A 14,198-nucleotide genomic window follows, 5' to 3' on the forward strand; every position below is an offset into this window, starting at 1 on the left:
GAGTATAGTCTGGCCCAGCTCAGCTGGTAAAATGATCTCGCAGATCATATGAACCCCGGCTGCAAATTCCACTCCGGTGCCTACTCTAATTCAATAAAGCGTTTCTCCAGCAACACCTGGGCAACTTTTAATTTCTTCAGGGTATTTATTTTTTTTCTCTCAAAGTGATTTGAAGAATCACCTCACTACAGATGGGAAAGGTATGGTGTATGCAGTTCTTCATCAGTTTTCTAAGTGATGAACTGTCAACTATCAGTTGTTGTCAATTCTTCTTCTTTTTGCAAGAAGCTCAATCAAAGTACTTGAAATACTTAGGAACACATTTATTTTTTTAGGTTTTTTTTTCTGATGTTAGATGGTGATTTATCAATTTTTTTTACTTTCAATATGTTGAATCTGTCAAGGTTTATTTAAATTGTGTTCTTTGTGAAATAACTACAGTTCTGTATTTCTGGCTTAGAAATGAGAAAGCTTCTGATGACAGATATGTTGACGTGACTGGCTTTCTTCAAAATCGCCCTTGTACCAACAAAATGACTCATGTTCCAAAAGCAGTGTTTGACACCACTTAAAGGTAATATACAACATTTGCAAACATCAAAAAACAAAACTACCAAATTATTATGAAATACCTGACTTGACTGTAAGTGAATAATAGTCTCAAGCATCCTGCGAAAAACATGGCATCTGGTGTACTGTCATTTTCAAGAAAAGTGAAATTTTTGTATCAATTTCCAACGATGGTCGGCCAACCATCGTTGGAAAAAAACTGACTTCTTTTAAATATTGCCCCAATTTACCAAATTCAGTAAGGCCACATTTTCTTTGCAAGCCAGGTGCAAGCCAAGTACAAGTAGTCTGACCTGACAATTTGCTGACGTCTATAAATTGCTCCACTTCGTCTGAAGTAAGATCAGAGAACCTGACTACAAAAACAACATTATTTTTCCTGGTTTTTCCAGCATCTATGAACACAAATTTTTAAACTTGTCAGTGTAACAATAATTATTTGCCTCACTTTGAACAAGGTTTCCGTCATTAAATCAGTACTTTTCCAAGTAATTGCAAAATGATCCTACCGTACATGGCTTTAAGTAAACAAATTGACCAGGAGAGGTAAGCAAACTTTGAATGTTTAGATCTTACTACCGTAAATCTGCAATATTCAGCAAAAATAAGAAAGAAGGGTATCATTTTTCAGTAGCTCTTGAAATAAAATCAATGTGGTATTCTTCAATTTCCTGTTCCTTGTTCAGCCAGTCAGTCTCGGTGAGATTTTTTTTTTTTCCGTGTGTCACGTTTCGTCATCCACAATTTCTAGAAAAAAACTTCAGGATACTGAGTCATGAAGACGTACTCTGTGTGTGTGTGAAATCATTGCAGGTTATAATTAATTCCATTATGAGTTTGGTTTCGGTATTTCTGTCTGTCATAAAGCGGCAGACACTTGAGCTGGTCAATACTTCATTTAGTTTTAAAGGGAATACAATACAATATTTGCTTTTGCTGTGATTTTCAGAAATGGATGGATTTGGGGGTTAGTATTTCATAGAAAATATTGTTACACTGACTTGTTTGAAGTTTTGTGTTTGAAGATGCTGAAAAAAAACCCAATTTAGTCTGGCTCCCTGACCCCACGTAAGATGAAACAGAGCAATTTATAGATGTCAGGAAATTGTAAGGTCAGGGAACCAGTCTAGCTGGCTTGTACAAATTATGTACCTGTTTATGTGTGTAATTGATTGCAAACAAAATGTGGGCTAACTAAATATGGTAAATTGGGGGCAGTATTTGAAAAAAACCCAGTTTTTTTCCAACGCTGGTCGGCTGACCAGCATTGGAAATTGATACAAAAACACCACTTTTCTTGAAAATGACAGCACACCAGGTGCCATGATCTTACAGGATGCTTTAGACTGTCATTCACTAACAGTCCAGTAAGGTGTTTCGTAATAATTTGGTACATTTGTAGTTTGCTTTTTGATGTTTGCAAATGTTGTATATTCCTTGTAAAGGGCATACCATGTACCATGTAATTTTTTTTTAACGAAGTCCTTGAAAATGCACAGGTCTACACGTACTTACGTCCCATTTAACCTAATTTTCAATTTTTATTTTCCATTTCCAAGGGTATTTTGGTGCTTTATTGGTTTGTATGCTAAACTGCAAATTCATGAGCAAAAGTGTGATGTCATTTCTGGCAGAAATGTCAATGTTATCACTATTTCGGCACCAAACGTTGGCAGAATGTTGGATGTAAATTTCTTTTCTTTGGTGATTCAAGGCTGTTTCAGCACAAGCCGGTATGCCAATGAGCAAGCTTTTCTCATAAATGTTTTCAGTGAGCAATGATGGGGGTCACAATTTGAACAGAAAACCCCGAAACTGAACAGTGTCTTCCTGAAATGACATCACAGCAACAGCACCCTCTTTTGTCAGGAAAAGCATGGAAAATGTTTAATGTTCAAAAAAGTGCAGTTTTCAATAAAATTAACCAAAAGCGATGTCAAACAGTTTTCATACATTTAAGAGGAGTAGAAAGTTGCACAAAAAATGTTCCCAAGTCAGATTCATGTCATGAGCCCTTTAAAGCCAAAAAAAAAATGTTTAAGTTTAATGGTAACCGGACCTACCAGTACCAAGTTTTTTTGCGGCCAAACTCTTTATTGCCACATGTGATCACAAATTTAAAATGAAGTATGTTTTGAAAATAAAGAAGTCTTCCCCTTTATGAAAGTTTTTGTGCATTTTATTGGTTAGGCAATTAAACAGGTTAATTATAGTATATTAGTATAGTTCTTGTAGTCACACTTAACAAAGTACATGTAAAATGTATAAAAGACCTTTAAAGACAAAATAAAAAATTTTACAAATAAAATGAATTATTTTCCTACCTACCAATATCAATTAATCTTACAGTGTTACCGTACACACACCATTTTTCCTCAGCCTGAAATTATGGTAATTTGGGATTTGTTATGTTAATTACCATATTGTGTTAAATTGCAAATTTAGTGAGACAACACTTTCAGTTTCTTGCATGTTTCACAGACTGAAAAAGTGGAAAACATTTAAATAATTAATGAATTACATGTGCACGTAGTCGTAACCAAACGGGAGAACGAACAAATTCTGGCTAATTTTCCTCGCTTGTTACTACCAATACTAGCCTGAATAGCCTGCGGTGTTTTACAATGGGAAGCGCTGAACTGCAACCTCGGACTGCAAAGCAAGCTTACATAAAAGGCAGGGCTCCAGAAACTCACCAAGAACTCATTTGCATGACAAGCTACTCAAATGAATGGAACAAGTGGCAATTGCAGAATACGTACATGTATGTATGTACCAGTAGGCTAGATACGTGCTCCATAGAATAACTTTTTTTGTAACTCTCTGAATTTGATTTTGGGTGATTATGCAGGAAAACTGAGTAGTATGATGAAAAAAAGGGGGAAAAAGTTGTAAAACTTTGAGTGTAAATGTTGTATGGAAACCCCCTTCCAAAAAAAAAAAAAAATTTAATATACATCGTTCAGCAGACTCTTTTTTTTCACATTTGCTTTTGCTGTAATTTTCAGAGACGGATGGATTTGGGAGGTAAGTATTTTATAGCAAATATTGTTACTGAAAAAAAAAATGTTATTGAAAAAAAAATGTTGTTCTTGTAGTCTGGTTCCCTGACCCTACCTCGGACGAAACGGAGCAATTTGTATAGACGTCAGGGAATTGTCAGGTCAGGGAAGCAGACTTGCACCCGTTCACAGATGTGTAACCAATTGCAAACAAATGTGGACTAACTAACTAACTAAATTTGTTAAAGAGGCAGTTTTTTTCCAACGATGGTCAGCCGACCATCATTGGAAATTGTTACAAAAATTCCACTTTTTCTGAAAATGACAGCACACCGGGTGCCATGATTTCACAGGATGCTTGAGACTATTATTGACTTACAGACAAGTAAGGTATTTCATAATAATTTGGTAGTTTTGTTTTTTGAATTTTGCAAATATTGTGAATTACCTTTAAATCCATACTGGAGTTTGTTGTGCTTATTATTAAAAGGATGTCTAAACGTAAACCAGACAGACCGAGTGCGACTGTTGTAAGGAAATGACTTTGATCCCATAAACCATCCACCGTAAACTTCCTAACAGTTCCCGGTATGAACATATGAACATGTATCAGAGAATTAGGAAATAAACAATTACGTTATTGAACCAAACAAACGATCACCGTAGAAAAAAATTTCAAAAGTGTAGTACAAAAAAATACCTGCACAAACAAGAATTTATCATGCAATGGCTGTTCTATCTGTTGTGAATTAATCTGTGTGCCCTGAAGTATTATAAAGAAAGACCTCTGCCAGAAACTGCTGTTTGCCAAATGAGTTATCTTATGCCACCCCTACCAATAAATGGAACTGCCCTCCGCTGACTGACCTTGGGGTAATTCAACATAGGAACACATACTGCTATATAACACCATGTCTATACCCCTGGTTTAAAATCAGTATCACCGTGTCCACCTTGTTTCAAGAAACTTGCTTTTGAAATGTATAGTTCTAAGTTACAAACAAAATCTTTTACAATAATTTTATTTTAACAAGTTATTTTAAAGTGTTAAATAACTTGTTAAAGTGCACGCATTTGTGAAATTTGGTTGAATTTTTCACTTATTGTTTTTATCTATAGTCAAACAGTTCTTAAAAGCAAAATGTGCTAATTTGCAATGGGGTAATATTTTACGGAAATTATTTCATGAAATGAGTTAGAATTATAAATGTTTTGTAGTGTTAATTAATAAAATATCAGTTATCTGTTACACGTGTACAGCACTTTTTATTTTGCAAATATTCTGTACTCAGAAACATGTATGCTGACATTCATGTCCATACAACATGCATCACAGTATTTTACCTGAATACCGGTACCTTAGAAGGTGTTAAAAAAAAGTTTGTGTCAGGAAAAAAACTTCCGGCAACACAAAAAGGCATAATGCAATGCAGCTATAAGTATAATGTAAATAACGAACATTGTTTACACAATGAAAACAATCAACGTTATGAATCCTTGTACCTACATGTACCACAATGAAATACATCGTGCATGTTTATGTATGACCCTGACAATTTACAAATCTCCAAACAGGAAGCAGATCTGGCATTGTGAAAGTTATTAGTCATATTTATTGCCCAAAATATAAATAAAAACCCCACTGCTTTATATTACCAAAACAATGAACTTTACAAGTCGTTTGGTTTTTAATACCGCACAGCGCAGTATGCACCCATTTATTATTTTTTATGACTGAATGGGACTTTAGGTCAATTATTTCTTTGATGAATATTACATAGAAAATATCAGGAGAGTCCAACCAGAGATAAGGGCTTTCCAGTTGAGCAACACACCACACAGGAAGTCATGCACAGTGATTGCATACCAACGCATGCAACACATGGGTAGTATTTCATCTACTTAGCTATTCGTCCACTCCCCAAAGGCAGACTATGATCGATATGAATATTCATGAGGAAGCATTAAATCTTGGATAGCTTCCAGGGACATTAGATTGGCTTGGGCCAATTTTTTTTTTCTCTTGTGTGTACACAACCAAACTCAATGCATAATCCTTGGTCTTTCATCAATAGGCCTACCTACCTGATACGGGCAATGGTGGGTCTATTATAATAATACCACAGAAGAGATAAAGCCATTTAACTGCTTAAAAGTTAAACTGCTTGCTGTGGACTGTTTTATCTGTACATTTGTTAAGTTTTGTTTAACCTTTTATTATCTTTTTTTCTATAAATTTGTCTTAAACTTTTGACTTTCTTTAAGTTAATAGCTTGTGTAACTGTAAGCATTAAATATATTTTTAAGAAACAGCCATGTTGAAATAACCTTTGAATTCATAAAAACTACAAGTGAAATATCCTATTGGAAAAGTCCTATCAAGGATTTAATTAGATAGGCGGGCTGATTGTTATCCAATGAAACATCTATTCATTTGCACACCAGTTTTCATTGGTTCCTACATGTGTTACCATTCATCACTCCAGACTCAAGAACCATTTTGTTTCAAGAACATATGACATGTAGGTCTGGGAGCTACATTTATTTAAGCCAACGAAAAAAAATCTTGGATGTCCGTGCTCACATTTGTCCAGTTGAAAAACCCACATTACAGACCTTTTTGCACATGTACAGGTAATCTAAAAAAAAAATAATAATATTTGGAGGGAAAAAAAAAGGCTGTCATTACACAGCCATAAACAATTTTTGCTTTTAAAAGTGACTAAAATTTTCACATCAGCCATATAGGTAATTGATAGTAACATTTTCAATACCCCAAGCCCGAGTAGAATTTGTTCAATCAACATACATGTAGTGAGTGATTTTGTTATGGCCATTTACTGAGTTTTCCAAGTTTTTCCAACAACTTGAGCAAACTTCAGATTTGAAACATTTATTCATGTTCATGGTTTAAATTGGACAACAAGACAATTAACTGTAGCCCTACTATATAGAATGTTAAATAATTCCAATGACATAAAAAAGAAGTATGCCGAACAATCCAAGGGGGCTATGATTTCAGGAAGCACAAACTTCTGCATAATGACCCATCTTTCATTACCTTGAAAAAGGCAAGTGTGCCTTTCCAGTTGCCCACCTAATCCCCACTGGGCCCACACAAAAGAGCCCAGCTTGGTCAACTCTGCAAACAATGGGCCTTTCATTGCTTTGCATATCAATAAGCTTATTCAAGGTATTCCTCATCATTTTACACACTCAATTCCTGGCCTGTATACACAATTGTACTACGGATTTTCCATTACCCATAAATAAAACAATCTTTGGGAGTTTTTTGTTTAGTTTTGTTTTTTAAGTTTTTAGATTTGAAGGGGACACTGTACCTAACAATCCAGTAAAAAAAACACCTTAAGATTTTCTTAGAAGAGCAATATTTTTTATTAAAAAATTGTATTCTGGGAAAGAACTTTAACTATATAACCAACAGTGTATGTTAAATCGTTCAACTTGTACAATGCGTTTTAAAACAGTGCTAATTTGTTGTTTCCTCCAAATCTTTTATAACTGAAAAAAAACCCAACATATTTTTCAAATATCTGATTCTAATGAAAACTTTCAGCACTAAATTCAAGGAAATAAAACACGTTCAAGGCATCTTGCCAGTATTGTCATGTAATAATTATGGAATTGGAAAGTAAATTTTCAGTTAGTTTTACATCAGGACAAACATGTTCATTTGTGACAATTTCCTGGTAAATTTAAACCGACTTTCTTTTGGAAAATCAATTATTCACTCCACCTACATGTACGTGCCTAGCACTCATTGAGAGTTTGTGATATATTCAAAGACCCGGGCATTCTATTATAATAAGTTGCTGTATGGGTTACGTTTTTATTCACATGCTTGCACACACTGTGTAATCGGGATCTATAGTTGGCTGTTGAAGAAATAAATATTCAAGGCCATACAAATAAAAAGTTTTGTTACCCGCATTATACACTGTTATTGCAAGCCTTTTCAAATTCAAAAACAATGAATGTGAACATGTCCAAAAAAAATATTCTTGTGTTGAACTAATTTGCTGGGATTACATGGGCACTTTCAATTGTAGATATCGTTTTTGATTCTGGGAATACCTGTAAGGATATCAAATTTCCCGTGGTCAACACAAACCATGGAGCTATAAAAAGGAAGCACAAACACTCGTGTCCCATGAACTTCCTTAAAATCAACAGGTAACTTCACAGGAAATATTGAGAGATCGTTACTGTTGTTTGGTTTCTTTATTATTTTCACATGCTTTAAATCTTTCTAGTAATTATTTCAAAAGAAAACATAAGAGTTTTAATGATAACTTCTTCAACACAGTAATGTGATATTCCTATATAAGAAAGACACAGAATATTTAAACAATGGTATGGTGCCAGACTATTTATGCATTCTAGCCTCACTTTCACTTTCTTTTTAAATGTGGCTTAAAACATTAGGGTATGTTTAACCGTTTAATTACAAATTTCAATTAATTCATCAGAGCAGACTGGTGTTCATTTGTAAAATTTTAACTTTTTATGTCATTGATTTCATTTCTCTTCGCAAGTTTGAAAAATGAAGATTTTGCCTTGCTTTCAATTTAATATGGCCGACGCGTGAATAAAGCCCATAGAGCAAGCTTTCACTTGCATGTATTTTGACATGGCTATTCATTCACAACATCACAACCAAATGGAACCAACGAAACAGATACCTTTGGCAACTAAACACCACACTGTATGCTGTAGTAAATTCCTATTCATGATAATCACTGAACCGCGTATGCCTTTACAATAAATAAACTGTGAGTTAAACCATTCAGCCAGCAATGCTGCACCTTTCAATACATTGAAACTTGAAAGGTTTTTCACAATAATAAAGTAAAAACATTTCATTAAAAAAAACCTTTACATTAAGTTAATTGTTGCAACATAAATGTTCATTGTTGGAGTTTCATTGAAAATCACAATAAACAACTCCGTAAAATAACTGAAAAATGCAAAAACAATTGCAACCAAGCGGGATTTCTATGAAACCCTGCACCGCATACAAGACTTTGTGGGCGTCGAGGGATGTTTGCCTTTTTTATGCAAATTTGCACAGCGTGCGCGAAGGCTTGTGTGTCATCGCACCGACCGATAAGCACAATGGTTGTGAAACTTGCTAGAAAAAGTTTTTAAATGCCTACCCCAAATAAAAAGGACAACAAATCAAAAAAGTTATTGCAGATAAATTAAATAAATAAAATAGAAATTTCCGATTGTGGGAAAATTTCGGGGACTGAAACTCACCTCTCCGTGGTGAACTGTTCGGCCCTCCGGGGTGTCTTCGGGAAGAAAATATAATTTGGAGCTGGACAACATGAGGCCGTCCCCGTTCTCGGCCTTGTCATCTTGCCAAAGTAATTGCAGCTCGGCTATGCAAAGTGGGTCTGTCTCGGAAGTTTTCAAGAAGAAAAATTCCCCCATTGACAGGATTCGCCACTTGCCGTTCTTGAAGAATTTGCAGCCTTTGTAGAATGTGTTGGGCCCGTGCTGACCGGCCGGGGCACCCAGCCACTGGAAAGAAGCCATGAAATTACGAGATTATTTTTAATTTGCTGGCGAAATATTTCGCCAGCCAAGCAGCGCGTAATTACATTCTTTATAGCTTTTCACTGTACACACAATGCACACAACACGCACACGACTCGGACACGTACGTATGCATGTGTGCATTGAAATACCACTATAGCAAAGGTCAAGCTGCGCATCATTTCCAACTTCGTTCGGATCAGACTGGCAATAAAAATCACCCAAAAAAGTACGCAAACAACCTTAACAATTCACAGAATTACCACTAAATTATTGCTAGTGAAACCATCTATCCGACATAATAATATAACGTGAAAATTACGTACCTGCGGCCGACATTTGTCCATTTTTGAACGCCACCGTATTTTTCGTTGGCGTAGTTTGACTGTCTTCTTGTTGTAAACTACTTGTTGTTGGCCGTGTGACGTCATGATCCAAGAACAGTCATTTGCATAATTTATTACCAATTTGGCTTTCGGCGGGTTTTAGTGCCTCGCATGAATTTGCATATAGTTAGATTTGTCAAGTTTTAATAGGCATCCAAGACAACTGTATTTATCTTCTATTCATAAGAAATATTGTCAAAAGAGAATTAAAAATCTCACTTGACATAATTTTGGACACAAAAATGTCAAATGTAGTTATTACCAGTTGCGGCCGGAAAATAACTCTCAATTCACATTGATAAACTCTATGGAAGTTGAAAGTAAAAAAATAAAACAAGCTAAATACAGGCAAAAGAATAACAATAATCACATGATTTCTTTGGATAAAAAATTAAATTCATTGATAAATGTATTTTTTCGTTATGAATAAATTATTATTTTTTCATTTTAATTAAAGAATGTACTTTTTATAGTTTCCATTGTATTAACAGGCCTTGTTAGTTGTGGTTCTGTGCATGTGACGTTTGAAAAAAATTACTTTTTTTAGCAGTAAAATTAGAAAAAAAATGATATAATTTAGAATTAAAATTTTTTTTTTGTTGGTAATTAATAGTCATATGAAACGTGAATTTCAAGTTTTTATGTTATTTGCATGTTGCTAGTTTGGTTGTGATCTTTTGTAATGGCGAGCAATATTCTAAAAACGAATGCATTTGTTTGCAAACAGCCAGAACAAGTTAAAACATAACTTTTTGCCAAGTATGCCAAAGATTAAACTTCAACCTTCAATTTTATAAACTTATCTACGTCCGTCCTGCAGTGACTTACCTGACTTGCGCGAAGTTTCAGCAATACGCATACGAGAGGCTAGGCCAGACTGAAAACGCAAGTGGACAGCAGAAGACTGGTAGCAAGTTAATGACTGAATTGTAAACAAAAAAAACAGAAGAAACACATGACATCGATATGGTACGTGTGGTTCAACTGAAGTGCTAAACTTTGAGATTGCTGTTCCTTGAAATTCGATACAGAACACGCCATTGTACTTGTTTTAAGCTTTAAACAATTCATAGTTGGAACTTAAGGTAAGGTTGAATACAGTGATGTGTAGGCCCCTAACCGATTTCACAGATTTCATGGAAGACGTGTGATTTTTATATGATCGACATCCAACATCGCTGTCATTAAATTAAGCTTTGCCTTTACCAGTAACGATATTTCACTCATTATTTGACCTGCATTTCTGTAATTAGAAACGTTTCTTACATTGTTATCGGTGTACATGTACATCATTTATTATCATGCGGGTTGCAGTTTTGAGTGCATTAGATCTCTAGTAGCCCCATAAATGTGGCCAATACTGGACTACCCACGTAAATAAAGCCTTAAAGGCCACACTTGGAACATAACATGTACCCAAAAATGTAGAACTTTGTCAAATTTTGATTTTCACATTTAGGCTTTGTTTATCGTTTAGGTAATCCTTACTTTTAGGACACCTCCATTTTGTACGAGTTCTGTTCAAAACTGACTTTTGCAGATGACTGTCCAATACCAAAGTGACTTTTGCAGGCGGGTGTGGGTATTTTGCGGAACTTGCAGAACGTGCAGAACTCTGCGGAACTCTGCAAAATTGTTAATAAAACACTAAATTAAGATGAAATACTGGCTTTAAAAGTACAACAAGCGACAAATCTCATTATTAAGTCCCAAAATCGTCACATTCTACCCTTAAATAAATTGAAAATAAAAGATTTCCCACCTGTTTGTGCCGTCGTATAATAATTGTGTGTAGTATTTGCAGAACAGTGCAGAACACATGCTGTACAGGGATACATGCCGTTTACAAACCAAGGGTGCAGCTTTGACCCAGTGCTCTGTGAAGCACGTGTTTTAAACAGTTGATAGGGGGATAATGTACCGCTGCAGAACGAATTCTGCCGAAGTAACATTATGGAATAATCGTAATGTTTTATTTGCAATGTCAACAATTGTCTTATATCCTCCACATGTTTATGGGAAGGCCTTCTGTATCAATAGTTCCATGTTTTACCCAGGCAACGCAATCAATGGGTATGGGCCTCAGAGAGTTTCGCGTTTTACACAGGCAGAATCAAAATTAAAAATCATCACAATGTTTTAATTTTAATCTGGATAAGTGTATTATATTCTCAACAACTCCTCTGACTTTTTTCTTTCCGAAATTCACCCGGGAAGACCTTTTAAAATGAGAGTTCCGCGTTTTACCCACCTAGGTTTTTTGTGCAAATAGGCCTGTTGCACGGTATGTGCAGTATACGCGTACTGGCTCCGATGCTGTGGGAGGGGGCATATTTATCGCTGCAGAACCAACATTAAAAATCGTCACAATCTTTTAATTTTAATCTGGATAAGTGTATTATATTCTCAACAACTCCTGTGATTTTTTTTCTTTCGGAAATTCACCCGGGAAGACCGTTTAAAATGAGAGTTCCGCGTTTTACCCACCTAGGTTTTTTGTGCAAATAGGCCTATGCACGGTATGTGCAGTATACGCGTACTGGCTCCGATGCCGTAGGAGGGGGCATCTTTAGCGCTGCAGAACCAACATTAAAAATCGTCACAATGTTTTAATTTTAATCTGGATAAATGTATTATATTCTCAACAACTCCTGTGATTTTTTTCTTTCGCAAAATCACCCGGGAAGACCTTTTAAAATGAGAGTTCCGCGTTTTACCCACCTAGGATTTTTGTGCAAATAGGCCCAATTGCACGGTATATGCAGTATACGCGATACTGGCTCCGATGCCGTAGGAGGGGGCATATTTAGCGCTGCAGAAGCAACATTAAAAATCGTCACAATGTTTTAATTTTCATCTGGATGAATGTATTATATTCTCAACAACTCCTGTGATTTTTTTCTTTCCGAAATTCACCCGGGAAGACCTTTTAAAATGAGAGTTCCGCGTTTTACCCACCTAGGTTTTTTTGTGCAAATAGGCCTATGCACGGTATGTGCAGCATAAGCGTACTGGCTCCGATGCCGTAGGAGGGGGCATCTTTATCGCTGCAGAACCAACATTAAAAATCGTCACAATGTTTTAATTTTAATCTGTATAAGTGTATTATATTCTCAACAACTCCTGTGATTTTTTTTCTTCCCGAAATTCACCCGGGAAGACCTTTTAAAATGAGAGTTCCGCGTTTTACCCACCTAGGTTTTTTTGTGCAAATAGGCCTATGCACGGTATGTGCAGTATACGCGTACTGGCTCCGATGCCGTAGGAGGGGGCATCTTTATCGCTGCAGAACCAACATTAAAAATCGTCACAATGTTTTAATTTTAATCTGGATAAATGTATTATATTCTCAACAACTCCTGTGATTTTTCTCTTTCGGAAATTCACCCGGGAAGACATTTTAAAATGAGAGTTCCGCGTTTTACCCACCTAGGTTTTTTTGTCCAAATAGGCCTATGCACGGTATGTGCAGTATACGCGTACCGGCTCCGATGCCGTAGGAGGGGGCATCTTTATCGCTGCAGAACCAACATTAAAAATCGTCACAATGTTTTGATTTTAATCTGGATAAATGTATTATATTCTCAACAACTCCTGTGATTTTTATCTTTCGGAAATTCACCCGGGAAGACATTTTAAAATGAGAGTTCCGCGTTTTACCCACCTAGGTTTTTTGTCCAAATAGGCCTATTGCACGGTATGTGCAGTATACGCGTACTGGCTCCGATGCCGTAGGAGGGGGCATCTTTATCGCTGCAGAACCAACATTAAAAATCGTCACAATGTTTTGATTTTAATCTGGATAAGTGCATTATATTCTCAACAACTCCTGTGATTTTTCTCTTTCGGAAATTCACCCGGGAAGACATTTTAAAATGAGAGTTCCGCGTTTTACCCACCTAGGTTTTTTTGTGCAAATAGGCCTATGCACGGTATGTGCAGTATACGCGTACTGGCTCCGATGCCGTAGGAGGGGGCATCTTTATCGCTGCAGAACCAACATTAAAAATCGTCACAATGTTTTAATTTTAATCTGGATAAATGTATTATATTCTCAACAACTCCTCTGATTTTTCTCTTTCGGAAATTCACCCGGGAAGACATTTTAAAATGAGAGTTCCGCGTTTTACCCACGTAGGATTTTTGTGCAAATAGGCCCAATTGCACGGTATATGCAGTATACGCGTACGTGCTCCGATGCTGTAGGAGGGGGCATATTTATTGCTGCAGAACCAACATTAAAAATTGTCACAATCTTTTAATTTTAATCTGGATAAATGTATTATATTCTCAACAACTCCTCTGATTTTTTTCTTTCAGAAATTCACCCGGGAAGACCTTTTAAAATGAGAGTTCCGCGTTTTACCCACCTAGGTTTTTTTGTCCAAGTAGGCCTATGCACGTTATGTGCAGTGTACACGTACTGGCTCCGATGCTGTGGGAGGGGGCATATTTATCGCTGCAGAACCAACATTAAAAATCGTCACAATCTTTTAATTTTAATCTGGATAAATGTATTATATTCTCAACAACTCCTGTGATTTTTTTCTTTCCGAAATTCACCCGGGAAGACCTTTTAAAATGAGAGTTCCGCGTTTTACCCACCTAGGTTTTTTTGTGCAAATAGGCCTATGCACGGTATGTGCAGTATACGCGTACTGGCTCCGATGCCGTAGGA

At 36.1% G+C, this 14,198-nt stretch overlaps 1 protein-coding gene and 1 long non-coding RNA gene across 2 annotated transcripts in view; both read right to left on the bottom strand.

Moving 5' to 3' along the window:
• The window catches only part of LOC119739687 (AT-rich interactive domain-containing protein 5B-like), a 31,030-nt gene extending 21,463 nt beyond the window's left edge, over nt 1-9,567 (bottom strand). The window contains exons 1-2 of the mRNA XM_038214707.1: nt 9,461-9,567; nt 8,853-9,119 (exon numbers count right to left, since the gene is read on the bottom strand). Coding sequence (XP_038070635.1) covers nt 8,853-9,119; nt 9,461-9,565 — 372 coding nt within the window. The 5' untranslated portion in view covers nt 9,566-9,567. The remainder of the gene's footprint in view (nt 1-8,852; nt 9,120-9,460) is intronic.
• A 1,527-nt stretch (nt 9,568-11,094) lies between these two features.
• On the bottom strand, nt 11,095-11,478 carry LOC119740148. Its single transcript, XR_005272651.1, has 2 exons — nt 11,283-11,478; nt 11,095-11,145 (listed from the first exon to the last, which is right to left on the bottom strand). It is a non-coding gene; the product is annotated as an uncharacterized LOC119740148 (long non-coding RNA).
• Between the last annotated feature and the right edge of the window lie 2,720 nt (nt 11,479-14,198).

This window comes from Patiria miniata, unplaced genomic scaffold (assembly GCF_015706575.1).
Source record: "Patiria miniata isolate m_02_andy unplaced genomic scaffold, ASM1570657v1 HiC_scaffold_4, whole genome shotgun sequence".
Classification (NCBI taxonomy): Eukaryota; Metazoa; Echinodermata; class Asteroidea; order Valvatida; family Asterinidae; genus Patiria; species Patiria miniata.